At 40.5% G+C, this 15,136-nt stretch overlaps 1 protein-coding gene across 1 annotated transcript in view; it reads left to right on the top strand.

Moving 5' to 3' along the window:
* Positions 1-3,373: 3,373 nt before the first annotated feature.
* LOC123245961 (renin-like) overlaps positions 3,374-15,136 on the top strand; it is a 41,778-nt gene continuing 30,015 nt past the window's right edge. Inside the window, exons 1-3 of the mRNA XM_044674929.1 lie at positions 3,374-3,447; positions 13,073-13,205; positions 14,186-14,309. Of these exons, the coding sequence (XP_044530864.1) occupies positions 3,374-3,447; positions 13,073-13,205; positions 14,186-14,309 (331 nt within the window). The remainder of the gene's footprint in view (positions 3,448-13,072; positions 13,206-14,185; positions 14,310-15,136) is intronic.

Genomic DNA, 15,136 nt, shown 5'->3' with positions numbered 1-15,136 from the left:
GTGACCTAGATGGCCGTGCCACCCCTCAAGAGTTGGGGGTTACACTTCCCTACAGGAGGAGGTATTTCGTACCCCAATCTGATCCTGAATACAGAAGGGGTTCACTCAAATCTCCCCCAAGGTCAGTTATTTTCACAACTGGTGGTCTGGCTCAAAGATGAAGGCTGACAGACCAAGCTGAGGTTCCCCGATCCTTTATTGTCTCTCAAGCACACTGGAATGCTATCTGACTCTCAAATGGCTTTTATTATTCACAAATCAGGGATTGAGGAAAGGGGTGAAGGGCAGAGGGATTTTGGGGGTGCCCTCTTCACTATTCCTATGGGGCCCATCACTTAGGCAGAAAACCTAGTGGTTCCAACTCCTAAGCTTTCCCCCCCTACTTCCCCTTCTATTTCTATTTCTATTTTAAATTTCTATCCTTTCCTATAATTGTAAGCTTTGACTAAAAGGATCTCTCAGCAAGGATGGGTCATGGGTGAGAGAGACTAAGATATTGCTCCCAGTGGAATCCAAAATCTTAGCTGACTTGATGGTTGTAGTCTTGAAGGATGAGTTGTGATGAGATGGCTGTGATCAGGGAATCAGGGTTTCAATTTCCAAGAGAAAGATCCTCAGGAAGCCCACCGGACCAGGTCAGAGCTGGATTTTTGCCTCCTCACTCCTCCCGGCCTGAAGCCAGAAGCCCTCTCTTCCTTTTCCTCTTGGGAGAAAATCCCAGAATCCTCTGCTGGTTTCAACTGCCAGCAACTGCCAGCAACTGTCTTCTCCTCCTTTGGTTCTATCTCTTTTGCACAAAATCCCATCCTTATACCCACTTCCCTATTTCCTTGCTACTTATTTTTACCTCCTTTCTTTCTTTCCTGTCTTTTTTGGTCTATAATTTTCTTTCTCTATTTTTGCTCTTTCTGGTTTTGATATCTGCATCTTATCTGTAGCAAAAAAAGAGTTTATCAGGACTCCCTTCTTTACCAATTTTTCTAAGTAGTTTACTCAATATTAGAATTAGTTAACCTTTAAATATTGACAGAATTCTCCTGTAAGTCTGTCTGGTTCTGACAGCCTGTTCAATTTCTCTTTCTAAAATACGTGTCTCTAGCTATTCTTTTTCCTCCTCTGTTAGTATAGGGAGTTTATATTTTTTGTAAGTATTATTCCATCATTTCATTTCAATTGGTAAATATGTTGGCATGTAATTCAGCATAATAACTCCTAAAAATTGCTTTAACTTCATTTTCATTGATGCAAATTCACCTATTTCATTTTTGATGTTGGTGATTTGGTTTTCTCTTTTTCTCAATCATATTAAACAATGGTTTATCTGGCAGAAAATAGGTATAGAGCCATATCTTAACGTATTTACCAAGACAAAGTCAAAATGGATACATAAACTGGACCTAATGGGAATTAGAAAGACTTGGAACACATTAGCTTTCAGATTTATGGATAGGAAAAATTTACATATAAATAAGAGATAGAGAATGTTGTAATGTATAAAACATAAAATTTTCCATAGACCTTTGTGATGTGAGTAGCACTGTTGCTCAGGAGGGACACGTTGGGAATATGCAGAAGGGATGGGCAATATTTCTTGCTTTTCATGATGCATGTTTACATATGTTAATGACTTGTTGGGTAATAAGAATCTTAAGGTACTAGAATTGATATCAATGTACACAGGGTTCTTTTGCAACAAACCTGGTGATGACTTGATCCAAGTGTTTGATATTTGGAGCTATTAAGTCTGACTATATATCATTGTGACAGAGTGTGGGCTTTTCAGAGGGTCTTAACCGTGGTGTAACTTATTTTCTGAAAAAAGAAAAAAATTAAATTAAAAGTTTTTTGTGCAAATAAAACTAAAATAATCAAGATAAGAAGAAACATAAAAAATTGGAGGGGGAATTTTGTAGATGATTTCTTGTATAAAAGTCTCATATATCTAAAATATAGCAATGATTTCATCAAATTTATAAGAATCCAAACCATTCCCCAATTGATAAATGGTCAAAAGATATGGACAGAGAGTTTTCGGATGAAGAAATAAAAGCTATATATAACCATTTTAAAATGATCTAAATCATTATAAATTACAGAAATACAAATTAAAACAACTTGGTTTTTTTCTTTAAACCATTACCTTTCTTACCTTCTGTCTTAGAATAAACAATAAGCCTCAATTCCAAAGCAGAAGAATGGTAAGGACTAGGCAATGAGGGTTAAGTGTTTTGTCCAGGGTCACACACCTAGGAACTGTCTGTGTTCAGGTTTGATCCCAGGTCTTTCCAACTCTAGGCCTAATACTCTATCCACCTTGACTACCTGCCTCAACCTCAATTTTGAGTAAAGTCAAGCTCTTTTGATAAGAAGGATGGAGAAGGGTTTAATATTAATGCTGATAGGGGACAGCTGGGTGGCTAGTGGATTGAGTCAGATCCAGAAAATGGGAGATCCTGGGTTCAAATCTGGCCTCAGACACTTCTTAGTTGTGTGGCCCTGGGCAATACCCAGTATTGATTCTAAGATGGAAGATAAGAGTTTTATATATATATTTTAATGCTGATATTGTCAAAAGACAGAAGGCAGCCCAATCTGGAGTGCACCTATAAAGGAACTTCTGTTAGCTTTCATAGAGAAGGAATGACTCCTGGAGGGAATGAGAGGAAGAAGCCATTATTAGGGGGAGAAGGGAACAGCACTGGGAGACTGAGAACCCAAGTGTTTCCCTTTTCTGTTTTACCCAGAGCTTGGTATTGCCCAGAAAAAAAATCATCATTGAGCTTGGAGGGTTTCCTCTACATTATAGATGGGGAAATTAAGGTCCATAGAGAATAACGAATTTCATCCAGAGTTACCTAGTACACTTATACAACATATTTGTGACAAGATCAAGACTAATAATTCTTCTGTAGTCAATAAAGGATGATGAGAAAACCTCAAGGGCTGTGGGCTGGGAGAGGGATCCTAGAGGTGACAATTCAGGAACCTGTATTCTGGCTTAATTCTCTCCTGGACTCACTGAAGGTTTTTTCCCCCATCTCATTCTTGAGGTCACCTACATCATGAAACCCAGGACAGGCCATGTAACCAGTGGGATGGATTTATAGACCTGCTGGCATTACTGAATAGTGGTCTACTTTCCCACCACCAACCCTCCCTGTCTTTCTCCCTATTGCCCTGACTAGAAACAGGTGAAACCAGGCTCTGTACCAAGGGTTAGCCCTCAGCTGGGGATTTATTACTCCTGTCCTTCCAGGCTATAAATCAGAGGAGAGGAGGATCCCAACTAGAATTCAGTAGTATATAAAAGCAAATGGACCTTGGAAAAGAACAAGCAGCCTCGATCCCAGGCCAGACAGACAGATAGACCAGGATGGATTGCTGGGAGCTCCTGCTGGTAACCTGGATCACCTGCTTCTTCAGTCTTCCCAGTGATGGCTTATATAGGTAACACCAAGGCCAAGAGGAAGGAGGTTAAGGGGAGTCTAAGCTGACTAACAGTGGGGGAAATAAAGTGACAAAGAACCTTGGGGAGGAGAGGGCTTTCCATATGATCATCAGGAGAAAAGCAACATCTGTGGGTCAATAAGCAGGGGCAAGGGCTTCTCTGTCTAGGTATAGGCAACAGGGCAGTAAGCCAAATAGAAGGAGCAGCAAGTACCTAAGGCTAAAGATGATAAGCAGAGAAAAATCGGTCCAGGGGTACCTGTTGACTATGTCAACTTTCCTCTTCTCTCAAAAACCTGTAATACTTCCTCTTATAGATGGGGAAATTGAGAACCATAAAGAATAACTAATTTCCCCCATAGTAACCTAGTACAGTTTTATAGCATTCTTACCTGCAAAACTGACAAAATCAGGCCTTATGAGTCTTGTGTGGCCAATTCCTTTCATTTATTTCTATAGTGTAAACACTACGTGTCTTGTTTCACAACATGAAGAACAGAGAAATATGTATTATATGATAACATATGTATAACTTATGTCATATGATCTGCCTTCTTGGGGAAGAGAGGATAAGAGGGAGGGGGAAAATGGGACATAGGCTTTTAGATATAACTAATATGAGAATTTATTTCTCTTGGATAAGGATATTTTATGCTCAAAGGTGTTATATATTAAAAATAAGTGCTAACTCAAAAAATTTTTATTGTGGATATAACCATAAGGCCTTCTACAGTTTATTTAGTAGAGAGGGTGACTGTAAGAATGGGATTTATGCAAGGAGGATGGGACAGAAGGAGCCAGAGAAGGAGTGGCTGACAGTTGATGACAGTTGGTGACAGTTGAGACCGAGGGAATTCTGGGAGATTCTCTGGAGGAGGAAGGGGAGAAGAGGTCTTCTGGCGAAGACTGGAAAGAGAAAGGAGGAGGAGGACACCTCAGCTGGAATCCAGTCCTGAGGTCTTCCTGAGTATCTTTCATTGGGACATTGAAACCGTGATTCCCTGGTCAAAGATTCCATCGCATCTCACCCAGCAAGACTTCAATCATTGAGTCAGCTAAGTGTTTGGACTCTATTTTGGGAGCAATCTCTTAGGCTCCTTCTCCCAATACCCAACCTTGCTGAAAGACCCTTTCCATTCATTAATCAGATAGCATTCCAGAGTGCTGAGAGACAACAAGGGGGAGGGGAACCACAGTTTGGTCTGGTTGCCTCCATCTTGAAACCAGACCACCCAATGTGAAGTTGACTGACCTTGAGGGAGGTTTGCATGAACCCCTCCCTCATTAAGAATCAGATTGGGGTACCCCATACCTCATCTTATAGGGAAGCCTCCCACCCAACTCCTGTGGGGTGGCATGACCATCCAGGTCACCCAGTTTCGGGGTGACACCCCCTCAAAGTCTCTTAGTGTATATTCAGCAAGAGGGGAGAGCTAGAAGAGTCTCACACCTCATAGACTCCCTCTATCTCACCTCTATCAAACATTGGTTGCTGGCTCATTATTATTTCATGACATAAAGAGCATTTAAGTGGCACAGTAGACAAAGAACTGGACTTGGAATCAGGAAGACTCATATACTTATGTTCAAATCTAGGTTCAGACATATACTAGCTGTGTGACCCTGGGCAAGTCACTTAAACCTATTTTCCTCAGTTCTGTCATCTATCAAATGAGCTAGAGAAGGAAATGGCAAACCGCTCCAATATCTTTGCCAAGAAACCCCGAAATGGGGTCACAAAGAGACCAAAAAACTGAAACATCCAAAATAAGAAGGGAGACATGTTTTTGGAAAATCACTTTGGCAGTTGAATGGAGGATGAATGAAGGGGAGAGAGACTTGAGGAAGGGGGATCATCCAGAAGGCTATTGAAGTAGAGGTTAGGAGAGCTTACACCAGAGTGATGGCTGTATGACTAGAGAGAAAAGGGGACATAAAGAAGAGACTTTCTGGAAATTTAACAACAAGACTTGACGAGACATTGACTATAGTAGAGAATGAGTACAAGAAAGGAATTGGGAATGACACTGAGATTTGGAGTCTTAGTAAATAGGAGGCAAGTGGTGCTTTGGACAGTAATAGGGAAGTTTAGAAAAATGGAGGAATGGGAAAACTAATGGATTCTCTTTTGGACATGTTGAGATCTATGGAACATCCAGGAGAAGATGACCAATATGCAAGATGGAGGAGAGATGTTCAAGCTGGAAGAAAAGATGAGAATCATCTGCATAGAGATGATATTTAAATCAATAGGAAGTGATGAGATCACCAAGGTAGATGGTATATAGAGAGAAGAGGGTCCAGGACAAAACCTTGAGAAACATCCACCATTTGTAGGTGCAACAATGATGAATATCTAGTCCAGGACACTAAGAGAGAGGTCAGGCAGGCAGAAGGAGACCCAGAAAGAGCAGTATCATGAAAAGCTAGAGGAGAGAGGGACAGTGGTTCCCAAACTTTTTTGGCCTACCACCCCCTTTCCAGAAAAAATATTACTTAGCCCTCTGGAAATTAATTTTTTTTAATTTTAATAGCAATTAATAGGAAAGATAAATGCACCTGTGGCCATCACAACCCCCCTGGATTGCTGCAGCACCCACCAGGGGTTGGTATCGCCCACTTTAGGAATCACTGATCTAGGAGAAGAAATAAACAATGTTGTACTAACACTGTGTTCAATGTTCTAGACAGAAAAATGAAAATAAAATGGCTCCAACCTTTAAGAAGTTGACATTCACCCAGGGAGTGAGGTTAGCACTTTATTTAAAAAACAAAACAAAACAAACAAACAAAAAAACAACTTACCTTCCATCTTAGAATCAATGTTAAGTCATTCATTCTTGATTATTATACTTTATTGTTGTTGCTACATATAACATTCTCCAGATTCTACTCCTCTCACTTTATTGAAAAACCCTTTTCTTCCATCTTAGGATCAATAAAAAATATCAGTCCCAAGGCAAAAAGAGTGGTAATGGCTAGACAATAGTGGTTAAGTGACTTGCCCAGGGTCACATAGCTAGTAAGTATCTGAGGTTAGATTTTAACCCAGGACCTCCTGTCTTGAAGCCTGGCTCTCTATTCACTCAGCTGCCCCAACTGCCCTTCATTATAATTACATTTTTAATCATAATTCAAGGTGAGGAGAGAAAACAGCAAAGGAGAGATCACAATGCTCTGGGAAGATTGGAGGGATGAGAAACTATCTTGGGGGGAGTGTGGTTTGGGAAAGTTTCATGGAAATGGTGGAACTGGAGCTGTCATTTATTGACAATTATTATATTACTCAGTCGTCATTGTATCATTTCATTCATGTTCTGCTCTTTGTAGCTTCATTTGGGGTTTTCTTGGCAAAGATACTGGAGTATTTGGCAACTCCCTTCTTCAGCACATCTAACAGATGAGGAAACTGAGGTAAACAGGGTAACATGACTTGACCAGGGTCACAAAGCTATTAAGTGTCTGAGGTTGGATTTAAACTCAAGTGTTTCTGACTCCAGAGTTGACAACTCTATTCAGAGTGCCACCTGGCTATCTATTATGTAGTACAGACAGGAAATTCTACAGGCATTTAAAAGAAGTAGAGAACACTGGGAAAAAAAGTAGGCTGGGAAAAGGCTTCATAGAAGAGCAAGAAAGTGGCAGATCTTGAAAGTTAGGCAGACTTTCAGAAAGCAAAGAAAAGAAAGGAGCGAGTTCCTAGTTAAGATGGTGGCAGAGTAAAAAGCCTCTCCTTAACCTCTCCTAACCAAAACATATAGGACTCCTCAAGAAGACATAAAAACAAATCCAGAGGAACAAAAGGACCCCACAACAAGGCACAGCATTGGAGGTACGTGGAATCTCCATGCTATAAAGGGGTGAAACAGCTCTCACTAAACATGAGCTGAGCAACCCCCTCCCCCACCCCACACAACCTACAGTGGCAAAGCCAGTGCACAAGAGTTAGAGCAAGTTTGGGGCATGCATTAAGTCCTTGGCAGCTACCTGGGGTCACCAGGGTCTGCTCCTGAGAGCAGCAAGACTTAAGACCCCAAGAGGCTAAAGAACGTGTGGACTTTGAACACAGACCCTGAACGCAGGCACGAGTGTGGGTGCGGACGCAAGCACAGACACAGATCCTGAGCTCAGGTGCGGACCTTGAGTGGGGACCAGTGCAGAGGGGTGCACGACTGTGGAAGCAGTTCCCTGAGACTGTTAAAGGAGCCTCGGGCAAAGGAACAAGCAAGGGGACCAACAGGCGGCTTGACCCTGAGAACAACTAGACCTGAGACCTCAGGAGCCTAAAGAGCGCAGACAGATCCTGAGTGTGAGGATAAACCTGAGAGGGAGCAGGGCTAACAATGGCAAGCCAGAGACAAGAACCCCAAAAGAGAAAGATCATCAAGAAGAAATCTATAACACTTGACAACTTTTACACAGATAAAATCCAGACAACAGAGCAAACAGCAGAGGAGAACAAACAAGTAATCATATCCAAACCTTACCAAAATAATGAAAACTGGCCATAAGCTATTGAAGAGTTCAAATCTGAGATGATGAGAAAGATGGAAGAGATTTGGCGAGAGAAGTGGGAAATAGCTCAAAAGGAATTTAATAGGTTAGAAGACAGAAACTCCCAATTGGAGAAAGATGCCCAAAAATCAAATGAAATGGTAAGCAAATTGGAAACCAAAATCTGACAAGAAAATAAGAGTTTAAAAGGCAGAATTTCACAATTAGAAAGCGAGGCAAGTAAATTGAAGACCAGAAATGACCAGAATGAAAGGAAAACCAAAAGATTATAGCTGAAAACCAGTCCCTAAAGGCTAGAATTGAGCAATTAGAAGCTAATGATCTCTCAAGACAACAAGAACAAATAAAACAAAGTCAAAAGACTGATAATATAGAAGGAAACATGAAATATCTCACTGAGAAAGTGACAGACCAAGAAAACAGGTCTAGAAGAGACAATCTGAGAAGCATTGGTCTTCCTGAAAAAGCAGAAATTAATAGAAATTTGGACTCCATACTAAAAGAAATCATTTAGCAAAATTGCCCTGAAGTTCTACAACAAGAGGGCAATATAGACATTAAAAGGATCCATGGATCACCCTTTACACTAGACCCAGAAAAGACAACCCTCAGGAATATAATAGCCAAATTCAAGAGCTTCCAAGTAAAAGAAAAAATTTTACAAGAAGCCAGAAAGAGACAATTCAGATATCAAGTAGCACCAATCAGGATCACACAGGATCTAGCAGCCTCCACACTAAAAGACTGCAAGGCTTGGAATATGATATTCAGAAAGGCAAGAGAATGGGGTTTACAACCAAGGATCACCTACCCATCAAAACTAACTATATACTTCCAGGGGAAAGTTTGGGCATTCAACAAGATAGGAGATTTCCAAGCACTTGCACAGAAAAGACCAGGACTAAATGGAAAGTTCGATATCCAACCACAAAAATCAAGAGAACATGAAAAGGTCAATAAGAAACAGAGGGGAAAGAAAGAAAACTTGTATTTTTTTAAATTTGCCTCTTTAAGGGCTTCAATATGATCTAATTATTTGTATTCCTATGTGGAGAAATGTTATTTATAATTCTCTGTAAGGAACTCTATTCACTATTGTAGTATTCACTATTATAGTAATTAGAAGAATTATTCATAGGGAGAGGTTGGAATACTAAATGGTCTAAGATGATAAGGGGGTGGAAAGAGGGGGGTGAATAGTAGAGGACACCAAGAGAAACTTGAATGAATAAGAAAAATAGGATATTCTATTACACAAAAAGAGGGCATGGGAAGGGGAAGGGATGAATACTATTGTGAGAAGGAGAGGAAGAGAGCATTAAGAGGTAATATTTAAACCTTACTCTCAGTGTAATTAACCCTGAGAAGGAAGAGTAGCTTTATCCATTGAGATATAAAACTCTACCATCCCTACTGAGAAAGTCAGAAGGGATAAACCAATGGGAGTAGGGGAGTGGGGAGGTCAAAAAAGGGAGGGGAGAAGAAGGGTGAGGGAATTCATTAGGCCTTAAAAATAAAAAGAGGGAAATAATAAGGGAGGGGGTAGAAAGGGAAGTAAATCACGGGAGGGGACATGGGTTACTGGCATGAAGCAAACCACTGGTTTAAAAAGAAATAGTGTAAGAAGAAGGAGTAGAACTAGGAGAGGATACCAAAATGTTGGGGAATACACAACTGATAATTATAACTCTGAATGTGAATAGGATGAACTCGCCCATAAAAAGGAAGCAAATAGCAGAGTGGATTAGAAACCAAAATCCTACCATATGTTGTCTACAAGAAACACATATGAGGTGGGTGGACATACACAAGTATAAGGTAAAGGGCTTGAGCACAATCCTTTGGGCCTCAAATGAGAAAAAGAAGGCAGGAATAGCAATTATGATTTCTGACAAAGCCAAAGTAAAAATAGATATGATTAAAAAAGACAGGGAAGGTCATTACATCCTGATTAAAGGCAGTATAGACAATGAGGAAATAACATTGCTCAATATGTATGCACCAAATGGCATAGCAACCAGATTCGTAAAGGAAAAGAAAGGAGCATGCTGAATTCTAGGTAAGGGAAATGTCATGAGTAAATCATGCAGGCTCCTTAGGCCTAATGGCTAATTTTCAAGGGGAGCATCTACACTTCCAAAATTGGCAAAACTACAAATCAGATCTCGATTTCTTATTTTGTTGATTGTCTAAACTTAAGAAAGTGATAGAGAAAATGTTAATAATGCAGATTAAGCTTAAAATGGTGTCTTCTGCACATTCCTCCCTTGGAGAGCCAGTTGCTAATCATTTACTCTGTGTGAATGTATGTTTGGGTTGAGGGTATTTGGGGTTAGGATGACAATTTGGGAGCTTTCAGCAATATGGATCATCTTCACACAGGAAGACTGTGCTGGGAAAGAGGAAAACCCATAATAATAAAACTTAGGATAGAGATGAGTTCTTGCATCATCCTTCTGGGGGAGGGTGTGGCCCTGGGACAGTTGCTAGTGTGACTGGTACAGTAGAAAGAGGGTTTGAATCTTACCTCAGATGTGACTTTGGGCAAGTCTCCTAACCTCAGTTTCCCTACCTCTAAAATGTAAGGCTGGGCTGAATGGCCTCCAATACCCCTTTGAGCTAGAGCTCTCCTTGGTCATCAAGGATGCATCTTGGCTTGAGCATAGCATTCAGGGCAGCAACACTGAGGTGGACAGAGAGGGGCAAAAATCCTTCAGGGGTCTCAGCAATAGGACTGCTGACTCTTCTCCACAAGACTCCTCCATCATCTTCTTCCCTCAATACTCACCTTGGTGTGTCAGTTTTGTGCTGGGCTGCTGTGAGGCTCTGCTGCCACCTACCGTTTCCACATAGCATTACCTCATTCTTAACTCCCTAGTCAGTACTCCATCCCCTGCTCCCTTCCCCAGCAGCTCTTTAGACCAGGGGTCGGCAACTTATGGCTCTCAAAACATATCTGGCTCTTTTGAGGGTCAGATATGGCTCTTTCTGCAGGAGCCATAAAGTCAATTTTTTTTTCAGGCGCTGTTACAGAAGCACACATTGTGAGCACTGCACGGCTCTCACGAAATTACATTTTTAAAAATGTGGCGTTTATGGTTCTCACGGCCAAAAAGGTTGCCAACCCCTGTTTTAGACTTTTGCCTGAGCTGCTCCCTTGCACAATGGATAAAATGCTGACCCTGAAGGCAGGAAGGCCTAGCTTCAAATCTCTCCTCAAACATTTACTAGCTATGTGACCCTAGATAAGTCACTTTAACTCTCTTGGCCTCAGTTTCCTCTTCTGTCAATGACCTGGAGAAGGAAATGGCAAATGACTCCAGTATCTTTGCCAAGAAAAGCCCAAATGGAGTCACAAAGAGTCAGACGTGACTGATTGACTACATAACAACAACTGGTTTCCTCAGGACTCCAGGAAATCCCTGAATCTCAGAGCTGGAAGGAAGCTCTCCTGACTTCTAACTCAAAGCTCTCTTTTAGCATGATCTCGTCTTGCTCCCAGTGGATCCACCCAGCCGCCAACATTTGTCTAAGAGATCAGTAAGGACATTCTGCCCATGCTGGGGGCAGATGGAAATTCTGTGGCCGTGTCAGTGATAAGAATAAGTCAGCCTCTCTGGTTTCCTTAAGTCTCCTAGTGCTGAGTGTGTATTTTCTACAAAAAAGAATAGATTATAGGAAGGCAGATTTAGATCTGGAAAGAATATTACCCATAACTAGTCCTATCCCCTCATTTTACATATAAGGAAACTGAGGCCCAGGAAGAGTATGACTGATCATATGGATATTCGGAATTCAGATCTCTTTCACTCCCACTCCCCTTATTGTGATTATTTTATTTTGGCATCTTGGAGAGGGCAAGAGGAATAGATTCATAAAATGTTTGTGAAGATAATTTTAATTAATTTTATTAATGTTAATTATATAATTAATGTGCTCAATTATATATGGCAGAATTGTTGTGTATGATATATTTAATGAATATAATTACTTTTATTAATTACTTTTGAACAAAACATTACCCACTCTATTTCAGAGCAAGTCCTCCCTTTTAACAATGAAAACATGATATAGAAATCTTGCCAATAATAATAATCAATATTTCTATGTGCTTTAAGATTTCAAAGTACTGTGGGTAGCTCGGAGGTTCAGTGAATTGAGAGCTAGGTCTAGATGGGAGATTCTGGGTTAAAATCTGTCTGTAGACATTTCTCAGCTGGGTGACCCTGGGCAAGTCACTTAACCCCCATTGCCTAGCCCTTACTGCACTTCTGCCTTAGAACAAATAGGCAGCATTGATTCTAAGACAGAAAATAAGAGTTTTGAATTTTAAAAAATAGATTTCAAAGTACTTTTGCTATGTTGTCTCACTTAATTCATACAACCTTATGAAGTATATACTATTATCATCCCCATTTTATGGACTAGAAGAGGTTAAATGACTTGTCCAGGATCACAAAACTGGCAAATGTCTATGGCAGGCTTTAAGTTCAAATCTCCCTGACTTAAAGTCTAGCACTCTGTCCTTTAGAACCTCTAACTGGCCCCAAATGTCTACAGCACTGAGCCCTAGTAGCCACTCATAGCTCCGTCATTATGTATGGAAGAGTTATGTTTTGTTACCTTGTGAAGAAGTGGCAGAGGTGTACATATGTGTGCAGAGGGGGTTGGGGCATTGCAGTTTTCATCTAAATGCAGAAAATAAGCTGGGGGAATTAAGGTTAAGTGAAAGAAAAAATCCTTGAGCAAGTAGGAGCAAAGGAAGCTTTTAGACCAGTGGTGTCAAACTCCACTAGAAATGGATCCCTCTGTGACACATATTGACTTGGAAAATCACAAACCTTTTTAATATTTCATCATGTTTTTATTTATTTTGTTAAACATTTTGTAATTACATTTTAACCTGGTTCAGGTAAAATTTCCCTTGATACCTCTGACCTAGAATTGCTCTGGTGGTCTTAGAAATGGGCCCAGCTCTCTACTGCCTGGTCTGAGAAGTTGGTATAGTCTTAACTGGAGGCAAGGGAATGAGTGAAATAATCTGAAGGGATTGAGTAGGGGACTTTGGGAAAATCTAATATTGTCTTGTCTTTCCTCTATTCCCGGTCAGGATTCCCCTCAAGAAAATGGCCTCACCCAAAGAGACCATGAAGTTGAATCGCAAGCTCATAGGGAAGTTGAACCGGGAAGACAACTCCTTGAATAATAAAGTATTCTCTGCTGTTCTTACCAATTATAAGGATGTAAGCTCTCCACTAGTGATCCTTTCCCTTTCCTCCCCAAAGCTCCCCAGGGCACAAATTCAGCTAGAATTTCTAGCAGATATGAAACAAGGGTCTTAAATAGTTTTTTTTTCAATGTTTTTATCAGTTAAATGAGAGCAATAGAGGAAAAAATAGAAAAGAAATAAGAGCTATGAAAGAAAGAATTAGAAAGGGAATCAAGGCATGGCAAAAGAGATACAACACTTTATCCAAGCAACAAACTTCTTGAAAATTAGACTGGACAAAATAGAAGTCAGTGATTCCATAAGACAACAATAAAACAAAGCTAAATGACTTTTAAAAATAGAAGAAAATCTAAGGTATCTAATAGCAAAAATGACTAAACATGAAAATGAATCAAGGAGAAAAAAATATAAGAAACCATGGACTACCTATGGAACATCAATTAAAAAAAGAGCCTAGATATATTTCAGGAAATATTAGAAGAAAGTACCCAGAGTACTTAGAATCATTGGCCAAAATGGAAATAGAACACACTCGTCACTTTTTGAAAGAAATTCCCACATGAATTCTTCTAGAAATGTTATAACCAACACTCAGAACTTCTAGGTCAAAGAAAAAACACTGCAAGGCAAAGAAAAGTAAAAATATTAACAACAATTCATGTCTTTATAGTACTTTGAGGTTTACAAAGTGTTTTTATTTATATTTAGTGGTACATGGTTCAAGAAGGTATAATCCCCATCTAATAGATGAGCAACTTGAGGTTCAGCAAAGTTAGGTGAGTTGCCCAAGGCCACACAGTTAGTTTTTGAGAGCTGGGATTGAAAAATAAGTCAGTTCCTCACACCTTCCAGTACACTATTCTGCATCTCACAACTCAAGGATCCCTTAAGAGATCATATCATTTAATCTGCTCATTTTATAGATGAGAAACTGAAGTCCAAGGGAGTGAGGAGATTTGCCCTCAGTCCATCTCTCCTTTTTTATGCCTACAGACCCATTATTATGGTGATATCAGTATTGGCAGCTCACCCCAAACCTTCAAAGTCGTTTTTGACACTGGCTCTTCTGACTTCTGGGTGCCCTCCATCCAATGTAGCCCATTCAACAAAGTGTGTGGTAAGATCCTAGCTCCTGGGCACCAAGGTCCACGCTCACTTGTTTTGGAGGTTGACCTTTGAGCTTGGCCCCAAACCATCCTAAATCTAAGTCATTTCTCCTCCTCTCCTCTCATCCACCCATCCATCCTTTCAATAGGGGTAGGGATAATTCCCATTTTCTAAATAGTGGGAGGAAAACCCCAGAATGCTCAGAATTATGTACAGAACCCAGGAGTCCTCACTCCAAGCTCCTTGTTCTTTTATCCAGAAAAGCTAAATGATTATAAGGGGGGAGGAATATGAAATCAAATCTGATCCCCTAAAGAAGCACTGAGACCCTGGCCACCAAAAGGATACATCTAGGTCTTCCTCAGACTGGGACAAGACCAAATTCCTAAGCCTCTCCTCACTCCCACCCTGACTTTGCCTCATGTCCCCATGCTTGTATCCTCTATTCTCATCACTTAAGCCCTATGGCTTTTTTTTAACCCTTGTCTTCCATTTTAAAATCAATATTGTGTATTGGTTTCAAGGCAGAAGTGAGGTAAGGGCTTAGCAATAGTGGTTAAGTGACTTGCCCAGGGTCACACAGCTAGGAAGCCCTGTGGCTTTTAATAACCCAGCCAAAGACTAGGTCCCTCTCATTCCCTACATTTCATTGCCATCTCTGTCCCTTAGGCCTCTCTCACTGACACTTAGACTTGCTCCATCCTTGGCATTTAACCTCCATTCAAGGAGCTCTCATGACTCCTAGCAATTAGATCTCCATCAATATCATTTTAGGATCTGTCACAGGTCCTTAGCCCCTATCTCTGACAATCTGTCAATCAACAAGTATTTCTCCAG

Source organism: Gracilinanus agilis, chromosome 4 (genome assembly GCF_016433145.1).
Source record: "Gracilinanus agilis isolate LMUSP501 chromosome 4, AgileGrace, whole genome shotgun sequence".
NCBI lineage: Eukaryota > Metazoa > Chordata > Mammalia > Didelphimorphia > Didelphidae > Gracilinanus > Gracilinanus agilis.
The sequence above is the reverse complement of the archived record's forward strand: the minus strand, read 5'-3'. Positions and strand labels throughout refer to the sequence as shown.